Genomic DNA, 19024 nt, shown 5'->3' on the forward strand with positions numbered 1-19024 from the left:
ACCCAGCCGGTGGACGCTGTCGATGACGTCTGGTAGTTTTTCTTTGCATCCTGGCGCTGTCTTCTGGCAAATGGTAACAGCCTGGCTACAAACATCTTCTTCTTCTTCTTCATTTATTCCCGAAAGCCGGAAGTCCCATCTTCTTTTATAACGTGAAAGTTCGAGCAGCTTATTTTCCATTTGCACCTTTTTTCCTGATTTCTCAACTCTCCTGACGGTTTCTGTCATCTTTTCTTGTATTTCTTTCATTTCAGCATGGATATAATCCACCGAACCTCTGAGATCATTTGTGCTTGAAGACCGTCCGCTCTCTCCTGTATCGTTTAAAGTTGCTGATATTTTCAGCGAAGTCATGGTCTTCCGTCGGTTTGTGACTTTTAGCCAACATCTTAGTTGGTGTATTTTCCAGTGTTGTATAAAATACTGAAATCTCAGAGTCAAGTAAAAGTATAAGTACCTCTCCAAAATATGACTTTGGTAAAAGTCCAAGTCACTGACTGAAATGTTACTTGAGTTAAAGTCTTAAAGTATCTGAAACTTCTTGTACTTAAGTATGGAAATTACTGTAAAAATGGATGTAATGTAATGTAATGAAGTAATGTAATGAAAAGTACAAGTAAAAAGTAAAACAAGGCAAATGCAGTTTGAATGACATTTTTTATATTTTGGTAAACTTGTCAAATACACTTAAAATAATGTACACAACCAAGTGCAGGCAAAATTAAACCTGCTAATAGATATACCTGCAGGCATCATTTAGTTAAGAAAATTAGGTGCTTTACCTATAGCACAAGGTTAACTTAACCTGCTTTACAACTGAACCAGCTTCTTAGTAAACCCTCCAGGACAGAAAATACAAAGTTTTTGTAAGCCTTAAGTTTTCCCTTCAAGTAAGGTCAGTGCTGAAAATGAGAAAAATAAATAGTACAGAAAATGCGGCCAACATGAAGAAAAAGAGCTGTTACGATTACTCTACTTCACAAATTAGTGAATCAGTCAATGCTACAGTCAGTAGGTGGTGCACACAACTGGTCATTATGCAAAAGAAAAAAAGAACTGGGAGGAAAATGCAGCTTATTGGCATCTGTAAACCTGGTTTTGAACTTGCATGCCTTTCCTATATTCGTTAAATTTAGTCTAAATTGCTATTGCTATGGCTTCTGTCCCCCCTTGAACAGAGGAGTCTAGGTAGCCTGCTACAGTCAACATTAGGCCTAAGCTAAATACACCACGTGTGGAACTGAAACAATGCCAAACAAAGTGCATTTATGGTCAAGATTTCACAATACAGTAGTGCCTAGTGACCAAGCTATAGTTACTGAAACAGGAGGATTATAACCATTTCATAAGACGTTACCTCGATGTGTTTCTTCAAGTTGGACGGGGAGTTTTTGTAAGATAGAATTTCCACATCTTCGGGCAGGAATAACATAAACTGCATGCGCTACGACGAATCTTTAACACCCACGAAAGAGTGTATTGTGTTTAAATAAGGCCATGGGCTCTCATCACCAGCTGGTGGTTCCCCTGGAGCCGTGTCCGACGTAGTTGCAGTCGTTGTGGTCTCCGTCTCCTCCTCCATGTGGCTGCTGCTGATTGCGAGACTTGCTTTGTGTTTAATGGGAGAAGCGAAACAGGTGTATCCTATTGGTGGTGATGAACAAGCCCAGGCAAGCAGGCTACCGACTTTGTTGCAGTCAATCAGTAGGTGGGATCAAAACACTTGCGTTTCTCTCTCTCGCTTTTTTGTAACGAGTAACTAAACCACACATTGAAAATGTATCGGAGTAAAAGTACGCAATTAAGTTCGGAAATATAGTGAAGTAAAAGTGAAAGTTATCAAAAATTTTCATACTCAAGGAAAGTATGAAGTACTCCAAAATATACTTAAGTAAAGTAGTGAAGTATTTTTACTTCGTTACTATACAACACTGGTATTTTCTGTGCTGACGGATTTGCGTTTACCACTTGCAGCCATTCTTTGACATTTTCAAGACGTCCTTTTTAAGCAGCTTTAAGCACAATATCTAACGAAGGTCTCAGAATAAATGCTTCCCTGCGTTAAAGCAGCAATAACGGCTCCTATAGACAATCTGGAGAGCTAGCAAAGATCGACCACTCACGCCGCCATCTTGGCCACCAAACTTGTCAATGTTTGACCTTGTCTAGCAAAAGGTTTTTACGTCAGGCTACATGGCTGCTATCGATTAGCTGCTCCATGCTGTAGTTGGGATTTGTTGTTTGCTGCTGATAATTTATGTACCTAAAACAAACATTATTTTTACATCAACTTCTAAGTTATGAGAAATGTCTGTTAAAATCATTTGAAGGCTCAGAATCAGTCTGGTACCGGTACCGGTCCACATTCTCAGGGGAGAAAGACTCACCTGGTGTAAATAGCATTTTTAGCTACTGGAGTAACGCTTTAGAGAAATGAATTTAATCAAAGAACGTCATGAATGTGTGTAGAGCTGCACCGATTGCAGTTTTCTGGCCGATCCCTGGTTACCGATCTTTAAAAAGCCTGACCTGCTGATTTAGATTTTGGTTTAAATGATTATAAAACTAATTTTTTGTCTGAAATGTTGCTAAATGTAGCAAGAAAGTCACTGAGTTGGTAACAATGGGGTGAATATTGTTAGCTGTAAACGTTCAGACCTGGTGGGTCGGTCAGTCAAACGTCTCCCTGCAGAGCAGAAGAGGACAGAGATGATTTAGAAACCTTTGCTGATGAAGATCAGATCAGGGATTAGGATGGGCTTCACATGTAAGAATCAGCAGATCACGATCCCCCAAAATTAATTAAATCAGCTCCCAGAAATCAACTGGTCAATAAATGAATCTTATTAAACATGTATATAATGTAAACAGCACAGCTAGAGATGCAATAAGTTTATAGCAGGTGTGTGAATGACCTAATGATCCGACTGCTGATTGCAGCCGGTCCACATTGTTAGCAGAACTAGAGGGACCCAAAACCGCATTTCCCTTAGGGCCCCATAGAGGCTAGGGCCGGCCCTGGTTTTGTCCCTCTGACCTCATGTCAGCAGAAGTTGAGTCTCCAGCTGCTGGTCCTGAAAAAGTGAACAAATGAAGTCATGAAACTAACATTGAGGCTGAGAGGAGACAGAGGACAAATGTCCCATCCAGTCTTACTCTGTGGACATTCACAACTAAATCAACTGATTTTCATTCAGTCAGAGCAGAGAAACAGGAAGTAATGAAATACAGTCTGTATCTGGGTTGTGATTGGGTGAAATCAATCCTTGTTTCCAGTATTGGCTGAATGATTGATCATTTAAGGCCTGAAGCTGATAACCGACACACTGACAGTAAAACCACGATTCATCAAACTGTGATTACCTTTTGTTGGGGTCAGAGTTTTTTATCCTGGTAATAAAGACATAAATCTGTGATGATTGAAAGTGTTTTATGAGTTTACATTAAATCCATGAGAGAACAGGTAGAGCTGATCACAGCCTGCCTGTGATCAGCTCTACAGATGCTGAGTCAGCAGCATGGCCTGAGGACAGAAAAGGTTTCACACCCAGGGCGTCATCACCTCTAAAGGCAGGATGGCTGTTGTCTACAGACTGAGCGGTTGGAGATAATGCAGAGAAAACTGACCAGCGGACAAGAAAGAACACCTCAGAATGAGGAAACAGAGAACCGGCTCAGCATGGAAACCTCCAGGAACGCCCGAGGAAAAGGACCAAACATCTACAGCAGCAGAAGAGAAGAGTAACAGGCCTGCCTTGCATACGGCGTTCCCCAAGGCTGTGCAGCCGGACCCGACCGGATCCTATAGCAGACTGAACCTCCAGACAGGAAAACCTCAAGTTATCATTTCCAAGTCTTCCAATCAGCCAGAGCAGGAGGAAGGTCTGAGTTCAGAGCAACCAAAGATCTGAACAGTCATTTAGTTCAGTTTATGGATTTAAAAAAGTTACGTTTGCTAGATTTTTTTTATTTTTCCGTCCTACTGAATCAATTTGTAGTGACACATTTATTAAAGCGTATACAAAATAGAGAAATATGGCTGCTCAATTATTGTGCCAATGTAATGTTAAGTTCTTCAACAGTAATAAAATAGTCTTAGTGTGTGATTTGCAAATTTATGAAAGGTATCAATCTGTTGCCTTGGCACAAAGTCATTACAGCTTCATAACCCAAATCCTGGATCAGTGGGAGGCGGCGTCAGAGCAATACTGGAAACCTCAGAGAGTAACAAGGGAGAGGATTGGATGAGCTGAAGGTCAGTGGGCGGGGCCACTTCAACTCAACCAATCAGAGAGTTTTCTGCTTCCTCAGCAGCTCTGTCTCTGATCTTTACTGCTTCATGTCTCTGTTGTCTTTGTCTTCAGTCCAAAGACTCAACAACCAGTAGATTAACAGGGAGTGAGGCCCTCTAGTGGCTGCTGTGGAGTACTGCAGGTTTTTGTGGTTTAACAGGGAGTGAGGCCCTCTAGTGGCTGCTGTGGAGTACTGCAGGTTTTTGTACAGAGTTCTGGTGTTTCCTGTCACTGTGGGCTTCACAGCGCAGTAGTACACAGCAGAGTCTGTCACTGCAGCAGAGGAGATCAGCAGATCCATCTGGGTTTTCCTCACTTCAATCTTCAGTTCAGGAACTTTTTTAACCCCTTCAGCTCCTGATGCAGAGTGGGAGATCAGAACCTCTGGAGGTTCTCCTGGGTTCTGACGGTACCAGTAGAAATAGTCGTTGCTTCGAGCTTCTCTGGATAAACTGTAAGACAGATTAACGGAGCTGCTTTCGAAGCTGAACAGTTCGATCTTGATGGGTCTGAGTTCATCACATCTGACTCCTGATGGAGGAGAAATCAGTTCAATGTGAGGCGATTCACAGAGAATCGTGTTTAATTTAGTCATAAAACATTTTGATCTGACCTGTTAGCAGAGACATGATGAGCAGAGACAGACCATAATAGTCCATGTTGAGCAGAGTTAATGTTGGAGAGTTGAACTGAACTGAAGGAGGAAGTTTGAGTCTCTGAGTTCAGGAACAGATCAGCTCCTCCTCCTGGTTCTGATCCAGGAAACCGACCCGGTTCTTCATCTCCTGAATGTTTAACTTCAGCCTGACAGTTCTGGCTGTTCTGTCACATTTACTGCACTTTAAAATCAGCTTTAATGTTGTCATTTTATGCCTTTAATAGTTTAAAAATATCTCAAATGTATAATTATTCATGATAAAAGAATATCAACATTGTTTTCTATTGAAAATGTGAAATAAATGTAGAAATTTCAGCGTTTTGGTGGATATTTGTTCCTGTTTGCTGCCCCCTGGTGGAGGATCAGCCTGCCGCTGAAATATCCTCCATAACTTTGGCAAATAATCATTTTTCTTTTTTTATGAAACGCATCACAGAATCAGGGAGGAAGCATTTAATACAAATGCTAGGATTTATTATCTTAGAGTAATGTTTCTCAACGGGGCGGCAGGGGGCGCTGGCAGAAATATTAACATATAGGGGGCGCTGCGATTCCTTTGGGGTCGTTTGCTTGGAGGTAAACTTTACACCTTATGCACAACAAGACCAGGCTAGACGCTAAGCTACATGCTAAAAACTGAGGCGTGTAATAATAAAACATGTTGCAACTGTATCCATGGCAACTCCTCTTCAGTGTTTCTGTTAGCTTCTGTTAGCTTCTGTTAGCTTCCCTTAGTTTCTGTTAGCTTCCCTTAGTTTCTGTTAGTTTCTATTAGCTTCTATTAGCTTCTGTTAGCTTCCCTTAGTTTCTGTTAGCTTCCCTTAGTTTCTGTTAGCTTCTATTAGCTTCTGTTAGCTTCCCTTAGTTTCTGTTAGCTTCCATTAGCTTCCCTTAGTTTCTGTTAGCTTCCCTTAGTTTCTGTTAGCTTCCCTTAGTTTCTGTTACCTTCTATTAGCTTCTATTAGCTTCCCTTAGTTTCTGTTAGCTTCCCTTAGTTTCTGTTAGCTTCTGTTAGCTTCCCTTAGTTTCTGTTAGCTTCCATTAGCTTCCCTTAGTTTCTGTTAGCTTCTATTAGCTTCCCTTAGTTTCAGTTAGCTTCTGTTTTCTTCCCTTAGTTTCTGTTAGCTTCCCTTAGTTTCTGTTAGCTTCTGTTAGCTTCCCTTAGTTTCTGTTAGCTTCTGTTTTCTTCCCTTAGTTTCTGTTAGCTTCCCTTAGTTTCTGTTAGCTTCTGTTAGCTTCCCTTAGTTTCTATTAGTTTCTGTTAGCTTCCCTTAGTTTCTGTTAGCTTCCCTTAGTTTATGTTAGCTTCTATTAGCTTCCCTTAGTTTCTGTTAGCTTTCCTTAGTTTCTGTTAGCTTCTGTTAGCTTCCCTTAGTTTCTGTTAGCTTCCATTAGCTTCCCTTAGTTTCTGTTAGCTTCTATTAGCTTCCCTTAGTTTCAGTTAGCTTCTGTTTTCTTCCCTTAGTTTCTGTTAGCTTCCGTTAGCTTCTATTAGCTTCCCTTAGTTTCTGTTAGCTTCCCGTAGTTTCTGTTAGCTTCCCTTTGTTTCTGTTAGCTTCCCTTAGTATCTGTTAGCTTCTGTTAGCTTCCCTTAGTTTCTATTAGTTTCTGTTAGCTTCCCTTAGTTTCTGTTAGCTTTCCTTAGTTTATGTTAGCTTCTATTAGCTTCCCTTAGCTTCTATTAGCTTCCCTTAGTTTCTGTTAGCTTCCCTTAGTTTCTGTTAGCTTCTGTTAGCTTCCCTTAGCTTCTGTTAGCTTCCCTTAGTTTATGTTAGCTTCTATTAGCTTCCCTTAGCTTCTATTAGCTTCCCTTAGTTTCTGTTAGCTTCCCTTAGTTTCTGTTAGCTTCCCTTAGCTTCTGTTAGCTTCCCTTAGTTTCTTTTAGCTTCTGTTAGCTTCCCTTAGTTTCTGTTAGCTTCTGTTAGCTTCCCTTAGTTTCTGTTAGCTTCTGTTAGCTTCTTGGCGCAGCTCCTGCTACTGGAAGCATCAGCTCAGCGTTGCCCCCGGCTAACGGCTTTGCTGTGACTCACTTGTTGCAAAACTCAGAAACAGGAGAACTGGAGCGACACCAGATGTGAATCAGGATCAGAGATTCTGGCGCTGAAGAGTGAAAAATCAAGAGCAGAGCAACAATTAGTACAAAAGACTGAATGGCAAGAACAAACAGACATTTTTCACATAAAAGATAAGATTATATTGTTGAGGTGCCATGGTGTGTTGAGATCACATCTAGTACTAAGAAGAAATATATTTGACAAACCATAACAGTAAGAAACTTATTACTTATTTATGTTTTTTATTAGATGCTATTTCATATATTTATGTCTTCAGTTTTATTTCTCATGTCAGTTTTAATGTCACGACACTTTCAGTTTTACTCGTTAGGATTTTAGAACCAGTTTTGTTCTTTGTCATTTCTGTACAGTAAAACTATTAATCTATAAATCAAAATCATTTTTTCCGCTCTGATTGGCTGCTGATGCTCCTACTGATTTTAAGTTGAATGTCCTTTCATTGCATTTTTCTTAGACGCCTTTAAAACTGATTTCTATTCACATGGATTTTTTGTTCTTTGGAACTAATTATTAAGTAATGTGTTTTTTCTGTTGAGGATTTTTGACGCTAAATACAGAAACAACAATACAAATCAGGAGGGCAACAATAATGATAGTAATATTAATCATAAAATAATATTCACTGAAAAGTATCTTCTTTGGTGGGGGCGGAGAGGGACCTGGATGATGGATAGGGGGCGCTGTCCCAAAGCAGGTTGAGAAACACTGGCTGACATGAACTGTAAAAAAAAAAAAAAAGCAACTGGTAATAATACTATAATAATAATAATAATAATAATAATAATAATGCGATTTGCCAGAAAGTCTGCACTGTTTTCAGGAAGTCTAATTTTTCATGTCCTGCTTCCATAATTTTATATGAGTAATAAAAAATGACAAATACACACAATGTGCTGGAAAACTGTTTGGCTAAAGAAAAAAACTGATTTTCAAAACTGTAAGTAAAACAAGACCAAGTTTACTTATTTATTTTAGAGTTTTGTTATTTTTAAAAAACATCAGCTGTCGATTAAACTTAAAGTTACAACCCTGACATGATTATGTGAGTCATAAATGGTCGGTTCCGCTCCGACATGGGGACAGATTTTAGCACAACACCGGAACTACAGGACGAGTTTAAAATAAACCGAAACTGAACAGCTGCTGGGTTTAAATGTGAGAAAGTTCTTAAATTTATCATCCTACTGTGGCGGATACAGTGTATATATTTCACACCGGAATGTATGCTTTTATTGTGAAGGGGAGAAGGTGAGAAGACACAAACGGTTTTACTTCATTTTATTTTTGGTTTGGATTGGAAGACATTAAAAATAAAACAAAACTCAAATTATATTTTCGTGTTTTTCTGCTGACTTCCACATTACGGGATTTTTTTTTCTTCTTGAAATTTATTGGCGGTTGGCAAGAAACGTTAGGCGAGCATTACCGCCACCAACCGGTAAGGAGTGTGAACCGCATGACATAAAATAAAACAAAGGGGAAAAAACTTTGTCCTATGATACAACTTACACTGCATCAAATATAGTCTGATATCCTCTGCTTCCCGAATCCTTCTGCAGTAAATCCACAATGTCAAATTTCATCTCATATTAACAAAGTTCCTAAAGAACTTGTTTCTTTGGTTCCGGTCATTCCTGCGTCCATATTTAATGTCTGATGTTTAATGATAGGAGCTATTTGATCCAGTGTGCCCGATTCTATCTTCTCTCCTGTTTCTTTCTGTTTATTGGATTTTTTCCATCGGAAACAATAAAAATAAACAATGTGACGTGTTTGAAACGCCGCTCCAAGCATCACGTAACTTCCTGTGATTAGCTTAGCCTGGCTAGTAGCCGTTAGCAGCAGCTAGCCGCGCTGTGAGTCCGCAGCTGTTTGACGGTGGATCTGTTGGATCTGAGCCGAACCTGTCAGCAGCAATGTGTTCCGTTCAGCCTCTGAGAGAGTTCATCAGGGAGAGACTCGCTGCTGCCGCGGAGGAGATTTTCTCCGAGGTGGAGAACACCGTCAGGCTGCTGGAGAGCCGCTGGGGGACCGACACACACCCGGAACCAACGGGTCCGGAACCAACAGGTCCGCAACACCACACACACCCGGAACCAACAGGTCCGCAACACCACACACACCGGGAACCAACGGGTCCGGAACCAACAGGTCCGCAACACCACACACACCCGGAACCAACAGGTCCGCAACACCACACACACCGGGAACCAACGGGTCCGCAACACCACACACACCCGGAACCAACAGGTCCGGAACCAACAGGTCCGCAACACCACACACACCGGGAACCAACGGGTCCGGAACCAACAGGTCCGCAACACCACACACACCGGGAACCAACAGGTCCGGAACCAAGAGGTTCGGAACCAACAAGTCCGCAACACCGCACACACCGGGAACCAACAGGTCCGGAACCAACAGGTCCGGAACACCACACACACCGGGAACCAACAGGTCCGGAACACCGCACACACCGGGAACCAACAGGTCCGGAACCAACAGGTCCGGAACACCACACACACCGGGAACCAACAGGTCCGGAACCAACAGGTCCGCAACACCGCACACACCGGGAACCAACAGGTCCGGAACCAACAGGTCCGGAACACCACACACACTGGGAACCAACAGGTCCGGAACCAACAGGTCCGCAACACCGCACACACCGGGAACCAACAGGTCCGCAACACCGCACACACCGGGAACCAACAGGTCCGGAACCAACAGGTCCGCAACACCGCACACACCGGGAACCAACAGGTCCGGAACCAACAGGTCCGGAACACCACACACACCGGGAACCAACCCGGCGGTCAGCGGGAGGAGAAGCTGCTGCCGGCCAACCCGCAGGCTGTCAGCTCCTCATCAGCCAATCAGAAACGGCTCTGGGTCAGAACCGGAAGCTTTACAGAACCTGCTGTTTGGACTCTATTCTGTGTTTAATACTTCACAAATGACATTAGAACTAGATTATTTAACAAATGTATTTTTTATTAATAAATTTGTTAAGAAATGAATGTTTTAGTTACTAAAATATTTATTTTATTTATTTAAAAAGGTTTAGATGTTCTTTCGGCCACTGACCACCTTAGACCCAATAACTTGATCTAACGGGTCAGACTTAAGCAGAATTATTCTGCTTAATAACACAACTAATTATGGGATGGCTAATATTTTTAGTGGCTTTAATTTGAGTTTTTTAATCGTAAATATTTCTAATCTGGTCGTTGATCCAGAATATTTCAGTTTTTCTAGTTGGATCTGATCTGAAGCCACCAGTTCTTCACTTCCCAACCAGAACCTGGACCCGGAGATCGATGCTGAAGCTGGTTCTGGTTCTGAGTGGGTCCAGCAGGAGCAGACTTGGGGCTGACCGCTGGTCTCGGTTCTTCTATCCGTCCAGAACTCCAGCTGCTGAAGGTTCCTGAGGACCCGGTTCTGACTGACCCAAAACTATGGAGCCAGGAGCAAAACCACAGACCCGACCCGGGTGAAGCAGAACCGGGCCGGGATGTGGTACTGCAGATCAGAGAGTTATTCTGCGGTTCTGGAATCGGCTCGGTCCAGTTTGGAGGAGAACAGGGTCATCGGCACCAGCTGCCGGACACGAAACCTTGCAGAGCAGGTGAGACCCGGTACAGCCCGGCTAACGGTACCACTCCTGACCCGACCCGACGTGGTTCTGGCTTTCAGAGGGAAGTGGGTCCAGCAGAACCGAACCTCGTAGAAAATCCTGATAATTCAGGAGAATCAAACACAGATCAACAGAACCTAACCGGGTCGGGTTCTGGTTCTGGTTCCGCTCTGATAAATCAGGCAGTAACAGCTGCTACTGGAAACAGTGATTATTGATTAAAAGTAAAAAATAACTCAGAGACATAACAGATCTCACCGATGGGCCCCATGTGGGCCCCATGTGGGCCCCAGTTAAGCTTCAGTCTTTCTTCTTACACCAGTTGCATAGCAGAATAAAATCATATTAGCAACATCCCAGAAAAGTGCCACAGTTTTATAAAAATGGGTTAATTTGGGGCAATTGAGCGACAACCAGGCCAGGTTAAAAGATTCTGGCAGATTAACCTTTAAATGAGTTAAAATCTGTTTTTATTTTAAGGTTTGTGGGATTTTTAATAACTTTCCACATATCTGATCTCGTTTTGATCTCAGATTATTGACAGTAATCTGGAAGGTCCAGTGTTGGTGCTGGACGGAGCGGCACCAACACAGACCAGGTTACTTACGCCACCTGCTGGCAGAACGAGGCACAGCAGGAACAAAACAGCTGGAAACTAAACTTCATGCTAATGAGGCCCAAACAGAAACTGAGCTCAATTTCTCTGTTAATCTGGTTGCTGCAACGTCTCGTTTTTACTTTTATTTCAGTAAAACAAAATTACTTCCATTTTTTGTTACTTTGTTTTCGTTAACAGACCTTGATTGTTGACCCAGCAGTAAAGTCTCTGCTTCATACCAAAACGTGGGCGTCATTATTCAGACTGCCATCGTCTCCTTGGCGTCGGATCGTTTTTCCACTGGACTTTCTAAGAAACGAGAAGCTAATTCCTGTTTAGCTCTCGGTAAATCCAGGCCGCCACTCATTTTAGGTCAGGCTGCGAATTTAGCAGCACCAGGAGGTCCGAGCTTCAAGAGCTCAGATCATTACAGAGAAGCAGGCCGGTCCGGTCCGGTCCGGTCCAAAGCAGAGACAAAACAAACTGCTGCTCTCTGGGTCTGGACACCAGAACCATCAGCAGTTCTGATCATGTCTTCTCTTGTTCCCACAGAACTTCCACAGCAACAAGATTCTGATCAGGTACTGATGGGCCGGCAGCTCCAGGACCACAGTAGGACCTGGAGACTGGACCAGGAGGAACCAGCACTATCACTGAAGCAAGAGTACCAGGAGGATCCAGAACCGTCCTGGATCAAACAGAACCAGGAGGATCTGTGTGTCTGTCAGGAGGAAGAGCAGCCGGACCCGGAGACGTTCATGGCGGTTCCGACTGATGAAGAAAGTGATCAGACTGAACCAGAACCAAACCCTGGGTCAGAACCTCTTCAAGGATCTAAAGTCAAGTCCAGGAAGAAGAGAAGAAAATATGCAGAAAGTTCTTCTGGGTCAGAGAGTCTGGATGATGATGATGATGATGATGATGGTGGAGCTGCAGCCCAGGTGACATATTGGACAGCGTCCCCAGCCGAGGACGTTGTCTCTGTGGGTTCAGAGGGAGGACGACCTTCGACCTCATCGGCCCCCACCGACAGCGGACCCTGTGGGACGGCGTCCGCTCGCCGGTCAGCAGCGAACTGGGCCCGGCGGACTCCAGCAGCAGAGACTCTGTATTCCTGCAACACCTGCGGGAAACGCTTCCGGTTCAACTGCCGCTACTTGTCCCACATGAGGACCCATACGGGGGAGAAGCCGTTCTCCTGCAGGCAATGTGGGAAAAGTTTCACTCAGGGGGGAAGTTTGTGGCGACACGTCAGAACGCATTCCGGAGAGAAACCGTTCAGCTGCAGAACATGTGGGCGGAGCTTCAGCCAGAAGACGGGTCTGCTGGGCCACATCAGGACTCAGCACAGAGGGGCGGAGCCAGGCTTTGGCTGAATGTGTGGGCGGAGCCTCAGAGAGAAGAACAAAGTGGCAACTAAACAGGTTTAGTCATCAAAATCATGATGAATGGAAGGAAAAAGTGTCAGAAGTCAAGTGTCAGGTACTGAGGTTCTGACTAGAACTGCACCGATGGAGGTTTTTTTGGCCGATCACCAGTCTTTAAAAAGCCTGACCTGCTGATTCTGATTTTGGCTGATATCAATTTGTTTGACTGAAATGTTGCTTAATATAGCAAGAAAGTTGCTGAGTTGGTAAGAATGTGGTGGCTTGTTAACTGCCAACGTGCAGACCCGACCCGGTGGGCGGTCTGTCCGTCAAACCTCTGTCAGGAGAGAGCAGAAGAGGGCAGTGGTTGATTTTTAGGCCGTTTTTGAGGTAGATAAAATCGGAGGATAAAATCGGCTTCACATGTCGGCCGATCACCGATCTCTTAGAATTCAGACAATTGGCGCCGATAAATCCGTTTTCTTACAGATTCCTTTAAATAAAGTTTGTTTTCTCCGTCAGTGTCTCTGTCCAGTCTTTTTTTTTTTTTTTTAGGCTCAGCCAATCATGTGCCACCGTCGTTGTATCAGAACAGTCCAGTTCAGTCCCAGAACAGAACCAGGCAGTCAGATCAGAAAAACGGCTGAAGTCTCAGTGAATCTGGGAATGATGCGAACTGATGTCTGCTACTGAGTCCTAACTGTGCAGGAGGAGCAGGGAGTGAGGCCCTCTAGTGGCTGCTGTGGAGTACTGCAGGTTTTTGTACAGGGTTCTGGTGTTTCCTGTCACTGTGGGCTGCAGAGCGCAGTAGTACACAGCAGAGTCTGACAGACGGAGATCCTGGATCTTCAGGTTGAAGGATTTCTCGTCTTTATTGAAGTCAGCATCAAATCTGTCATTGTCGAAATCTGGAGCTTTATATTTTGACGATGACAGCTGCTTCACCATGTACTTTGGGAAACTGTTTCCTTCTTGTTTGTACCAGAACAATGCATAATTAGTACCACTGGTCTCATAAGTACATCCTAGAGTCAGTGATTCTCCTGCAGCAGCAACAACTTCTCCTTCTGTCTGCTTCACTGAGTCTCCTTTACACTCTGGGGAAGAACAGAACATGCAGAGGAAGAGATGGATCAATAAAGATGATTGATTAAAGGAGAACAATCAGCAGCTTTAAAGACTTCTACTCCATGTAGAGGAAACATGTTGATCTTTGTATCTTACCAGAGAAAAGAGCAGCCAGAATAATCCACAGCCAATGTTCCATCTGTCCACCAAGGTTTAAATCAGCAGGAGGAAGCAGCTGATGTTCAACATTCAGTCTGACTATTGTTCTCTTCACAGCACCACTTCTTATTGACACAATGCTGGAACACAGAGCACAAGGAGAGCGCCGCCTACTGGAGCATGGCGCCCCCTGGTGGAGAGGAGAGGTGGAGTTCACCAGAGAGGAGACGAGGCTCCAGCAGCTGGTCAGTGGGTCAGATGTTCAGGAGGAACTGGTTTTACTGGTTTTACTGGATACTGTTGACAGCAGAAATATTCTCTGATGTTCTGTACCTCAGAGTTTCTCCAGACTTGATGTAGCAAAACTCTGAGCAACATCTCATCTTGAAGAAAAGAGCATCAGAAATTCTCCACCGGCTTCAGCTTCACCGTAGCAGAAGGAAATGGTCAGTGGGGTTTTTTTATCGCCCCACAAGGGGTCGTTTTGTGGGCTCTAGTGTCCCTTTTTCAAAGTAGGCTGACAGGAAAGGGGGAAGACATGCGGTAAACATCGTCGGGTCCAGGAGTCGAACCTGCGACAGCCACGTCGAAGCCACGTTGCCTCTGAATGTGGGTCGCGCTAACCCCTCCGCCACCACGGCACGCCCGGTCGGTAGGTTTGCATTAACTTACTACTTTTCATGTAATTTTAATAATTCATTTTCACTTCTCAGGAAACAAACTGGGGCCATTTTGATGTAAATGCATTTTTGTGTCCACTGATCCCTGGAAGAAGCCAGAGCTGCCAGAACATCAGGCAGAACCTCTGTCTGTAAACTGGTTTTCTCCAAAGCCGCCATCATCTGAGCATCACCACAAAAACATTTCCAGAAAACTTGGATTTTGTGCCATTTTTGTCAAATTCGAAATACAAGTAGACAAGATTTCTTTGTACAGTTTATTTAATTTTCCTGTCGTTACATTAACACAGTCACATGAAAATGAAAAAGAAAAACACAGGCCAGGCAGAAATGTTCTAATTACAGATAGAAAATGTTTAACAGCAAAGATAAATAAATGACATTTTCTCCAGACCAGGTTTTTATTTTCATACTTCATCACTGATGTATCCAGTTATTTTTCACTGAAATTAACAGTAAAGTATCGGCAGACACTTTGCTCCCTACCAGGCCCTTTGAGGGGTGACGAGGTGCATAAAGGGCAGGTCAACACTCTGGATCAGGGGCCCACAGTGGGTCCCTGAGGGCCTGCATCCTGCATGTTTTAGTCTCTCCCTGGTTTAACGCACCTGGATTCAACGACGGCTCGTTAGAGATCTAAGAAGAACATTGACCTGCTGAGAAGGTTGTTGGTACCAGGGAGAGACTAAAACATGCAGGATGCCGGGCCTCCAGGACCCACTTTGGGCCCCCCTGCTCTGGATGAATGGTTCCTTCTTCCATCCAGGAGAAGACAGGCCGTACTCTCTGCCATGTCTGTGAGCTCGTTGCGATTGTCTGAGCCTTCGCTTTAAGACAGAGTCTTACCTGTGCCAGGTTGCATCAGACGTGGGTCTGGGGGCATGGAAGAAATGAGCCGTCTGTGGGTCTGTGGGACCTGTTATCATGACAGGGTGTGGGATAGAGGAAGTCACATTTCAAACTTTGAAACCTTTAGGGCACCTGCACAAAACTTGTTGCTTGACTTCCCTGTTGGTACCTGGTACTGTGCCAAAGCACAGATATCTGCCATCTTCCCACGGTTGGTATGTTCTGCATACATGGCAGAGATCTACTTCCCCAGCTTTCCAGGGAAGGGCGCTCATAGTCTAGGTACACATTGCACAAGTTCCCCCTAAGAGGAACCAATGGAAGTCATTGACCCTGACCCCTGATATGTATGGACTATGTGAACCTTGGTCAGCTTTAGTGGCCGACTGGTTTAACTGCCTTTGCTCCCACCTGGTAGGCTGTTGGATCAGATCTCAACAGTGACCTTTTCATGCAGCTTTAGTTTTGCACAAACGGTCAAAATGGGTGATTTTAGGCAAATCACCCATTTTCCTGACCAATATTTGGTGTTAAAGCACTTAAGAGATTACCATGATGCAGAGTCTTGACCATGCCCCTTACCTTCCAAGGACTGCCCACACTTTACCCAGGGAAACGTGTTCACTTTCTGATGGCCTTTACAGCATATTGCAGGTGGACAAAGCTCACCTCTGCACCAGAAGGGCTTCACCTACAGATTCATTCTTCATGGAGCTTCATCAGAGCAACAACTAGTGTGATAAACAGGACAGATGATCAGAGGAGCAGAGTTTTTACCTTCATCACTAAGGCCAGGACTGAACAATGGGTAGAGTTTCTCCTTGAAGCAGCAGCCAGTAAAGGAGTAGATCATTGCAGCAGCATCTACATCATAGAAGGAGACCAGACCCTCCTCATAATCCACAAACACCCCCACCTTCTGAGGACCAGGATGGAGAAAGAGCCAGACTGAAGGTCCAGCAGCAGCTTTGTAAGAATTTCCATTTCTCAACCCAACAGTCCAGAAACCGTTCTGAGGACACAGAGTGATGTTTCCTTTCCTGTCAACAGACTCTCTAACCACTCCTAAAGTCCAGTCAGTCTTTCCTTTAACTTGAACCTCAAAGTAAAATCTGCCTGAAGAGAAACTCTGCTGTCCTAAAACATTAGGAAACAGAGAAAATCTCTCTGGATTGTCTGGAAGATTTTTCCTCATATCTCCATCTCTCACTTGTTTTCCATCATCAGACAGGATGAGATCAAGATGAGCTGTATCAGGATCCAGAGTCACAGCCACTGCAAACTGCTGGACACTCTTGAGCTCAACCTCTAGGAGCTTCTTCATCTTCTTTTCCCTGATCGTCTCCTCCAGATGAGCCACAGCTCTCACTACAGTCCTCTCATGTGATGGTGGATGAACTCTGACCTCTGTCCAGGTCTTGGTGGGTGGAGCATCTTTCAGGGAGGAGAAGCTTTGGAGGAGGTGGAGGTGATCTTCATCCTGTGAGAGCTGCTTGACCTCAGAGCTCCTCTTCTTCAGCTCAGAGATCTCCTGTTCCAGATCTCTGATGAAGTCTTCAGCCTGTTTCTCTGTAGTTTCCTGTTTGTCTTGGATCTCCTTGAGGAGCTCCTTCAGGCCTCTCTCAGCAGACTCTATCAGAGCCGTGAAGACCTGAACACCTTCTGCTTTCTCTCTGTCTGCAGCATCTTTACTGATCTTCACCGACTCTCTGATCTCCTGGATCTTCAGTCGTCTCTCCTGGATCATCTCCTGAACTTCAGCCTCCGTCTTCCTCAGCTCTGCCTTCTTTCCTTCAGATTCTTCTCTCAGAGGAACCAGCTCGTGGTTCTTGTGGTCTAAAACAGGACAGACCAAGCAGACGCATGTCTGGTCGTTCCTACAGAACAGCTCCAGAGGTTTATCGTGCTGCAGACACATCCTGTCCTCCAGGTTCTCCACCGGCTCCATCAGCTGATGTTTCTTCAGACGTGGAGCGGTCAGGTGAGGCTCCAGGTGAGTCTGGCAGTAGGAGGTCAGACACACCATGCAGGACTTCAGGGCCTTCAGTTTGGGTCCAGTGCAGACGTCACAGGGAACTTCTCCTGGCTTGGCAGCTTGTTGCTCTGAGCTGCTGCTGGCTTCCTGCTGAGCTTCACGTCTGAACTGATCAACCATCTCTTTGATGAAGGTGTTGACTCTGAGCTGAGGTCTGCAGGTGAAATGTTCATTACACAGAGGACATTTGTAGGGAACATTTCCGTCCCAGTCCTGAGTGATGCAGGTCTTGCAGAAGTTGTGTCCACATGGTGTGCTGACTGGATCAGTGAACACATCCAGACAGATGGAGCACAGAAACTGATCCTCAGACCGCCGGCTGCTGCCAGAAGACATGTCTGAATCTGAGGACAGGAGACACAGATCAATGATTAACAGATTATCTGATCTGAAGGTCTGAGATGTTCTGATCGGGTTCCATGAAGGGAGTTCAATCAGCGGACCAAAGGAGAAGAACATCTGATCACCCTGACACCAGATGGCATCAGGAGCTATAGGAACTAAAGAAGCTTGAATTAGAGGCCAGGCAGCAGTTTAACTCTGGACTTTCCTCTGATATGTCCAAACACAGCATTTCATCTCCTCAGAGCCATTTACTGGATTAATCTGAATGGGGGCGTCTTTCTATAAAATATAAACCTGGACGAGTTTTGAATAAAACTGAAATTTCCATAGGAGTATATTTTATTTTAGTTTGAATTAAATAATAAAACAGATTTTTGGAACATTTTCATTTTGTTTTCATGTTGGTTGAAAGCAATCTATGGAGGATAACTTGAAATGTTTTAGTTGATGCTGCCGGTGCTGTAGAGCCGCTACGGCTGGAAATCCCAGTTTGGAAAAGTTTGGGATTTTCCCCCAAAGAAACCTTCATATTCAAACAACATCAATATAAAAAGGCAAAAGAAACAAAGGATGAAATAAATCTGCCATTCATCTAAAAAAAATTACGAATGAATCTTTAAGTCGCCCCCATTGTTAGAACAATGGTTCTATTATAGCATCCAAAGAAAAGTTGGAGAATTTAGGAAATGTAGCAGGAATAAAAAAGAAGAAGATATTATATCTAGATTAAGGTTTGGACATACAGGTTTAAACAGTATTCTTAAAATAATTAATAAACATGATACAGGTTTCTGTGGTTATTGTGGGAAATTAGAAACAATACAACATTGTTTTTTAGAATGTAGTAAGTATGTTCGAGAAAGGGAGGAATTAATTAGAAATTTAAATAGGAATAAAAATAAATTAGATATTAGAAGTTTGCTTCAAAGATCATCGGGGGACGTAGTTTTTAATAGTATTTTTAATTTTCTAAGGAGAACAGGTATTATGGGAAGATTATAGTGACTTTACATCTGATCCATACTCCAGTCTAGAAGGTGGCGGTAATGCACCTAAAAGTTGTTTGCCAACCGCCATAAAAAAAAAAAAGAAGAAGAAGAAGAAGAAGAACAATGGTTCAGTCCAAACAGCAGCTGAACGGTACCGGCTCCGTTAGAGCCGCTGAAGAGAGGAGCTAGCTGCTAGCTTCTAGCTGCTAGCTTCTAGCTGCTAGCTTCTAGCTGCTAGCTTCTAGCTGCTAGCTTCTAGCTGCTAGCTTCTA

At 43.9% G+C, this 19024-nt stretch overlaps 2 protein-coding genes and 2 gene segments (V, D, J or C); 1 reads left to right on the plus strand and 3 right to left on the minus strand.

Annotated features, from left to right (window-relative positions):
• Positions 1 to 3946: 3946 nt before the first annotated feature.
• Positions 3947 to 8857, minus strand: LOC116721031 (Ig kappa chain V region 3374-like). The segment is given in 3 exon segments: positions 3947 to 4823; positions 4906 to 7050; positions 8535 to 8857. Coding segments are annotated over 2 exon segments (540 nt in total).
• A 53-nt stretch (positions 8858 to 8910) lies between these two features.
• LOC116720994 (zinc finger and SCAN domain-containing protein 2-like) lies at positions 8911 to 14334 on the plus strand. Of its 4 annotated transcripts, XR_004339491.1 has the most exons (5): positions 8911 to 9128; positions 10432 to 10653; positions 11813 to 12684; positions 13972 to 14099; positions 14193 to 14334. XR_004339491.1 is itself a non-coding variant. In XM_032564553.1 (3 exons), the coding sequence occupies exons 1-3, from the start codon at positions 8942 to 8944 to the stop codon at positions 12634 to 12636; spliced, it is 1233 nt and encodes a 410-aa protein (XP_032420444.1). In that variant the 5' UTR covers positions 8911 to 8941; the 3' UTR covers positions 12637 to 13144. The 4 variants fall into 4 exon arrangements, 3 of the variants coding, with proteins under 3 accessions (XP_032420444.1, XP_032420445.1, XP_032420446.1); XM_032564553.1 differs by lacking the exons at positions 13972 to 14099; positions 14193 to 14334 and having other exon boundaries at positions 11813 to 13144; XM_032564554.1 differs by lacking the exons at positions 13972 to 14099; positions 14193 to 14334 and having other exon boundaries at positions 8911 to 9095; positions 11813 to 13144.
• LOC116721053 (T cell receptor alpha variable 38-1-like) lies at positions 13122 to 13965 on the minus strand. The segment is given in 2 exon segments: positions 13122 to 13724; positions 13852 to 13965. Coding segments are annotated over 2 exon segments (444 nt in total).
• Positions 14335 to 15775: 1441 nt separating the features above from the next.
• LOC116720950 (E3 ubiquitin-protein ligase TRIM21-like) lies at positions 15776 to 17762 on the minus strand. Its single transcript, XM_032564474.1, has one exon. The coding sequence runs from the start codon at positions 17752 to 17754 to the stop codon at positions 16090 to 16092; it is 1665 nt and encodes a 554-aa protein (XP_032420365.1). The 5' UTR covers positions 17755 to 17762; the 3' UTR covers positions 15776 to 16089.
• Between the last annotated feature and the right edge of the window lie 1262 nt (positions 17763 to 19024).

This window comes from Xiphophorus hellerii, chromosome 6 (assembly GCF_003331165.1).
Source record: "Xiphophorus hellerii strain 12219 chromosome 6, Xiphophorus_hellerii-4.1, whole genome shotgun sequence".
NCBI classification, from domain to species: domain Eukaryota; kingdom Metazoa; phylum Chordata; class Actinopteri; order Cyprinodontiformes; family Poeciliidae; genus Xiphophorus; species Xiphophorus hellerii.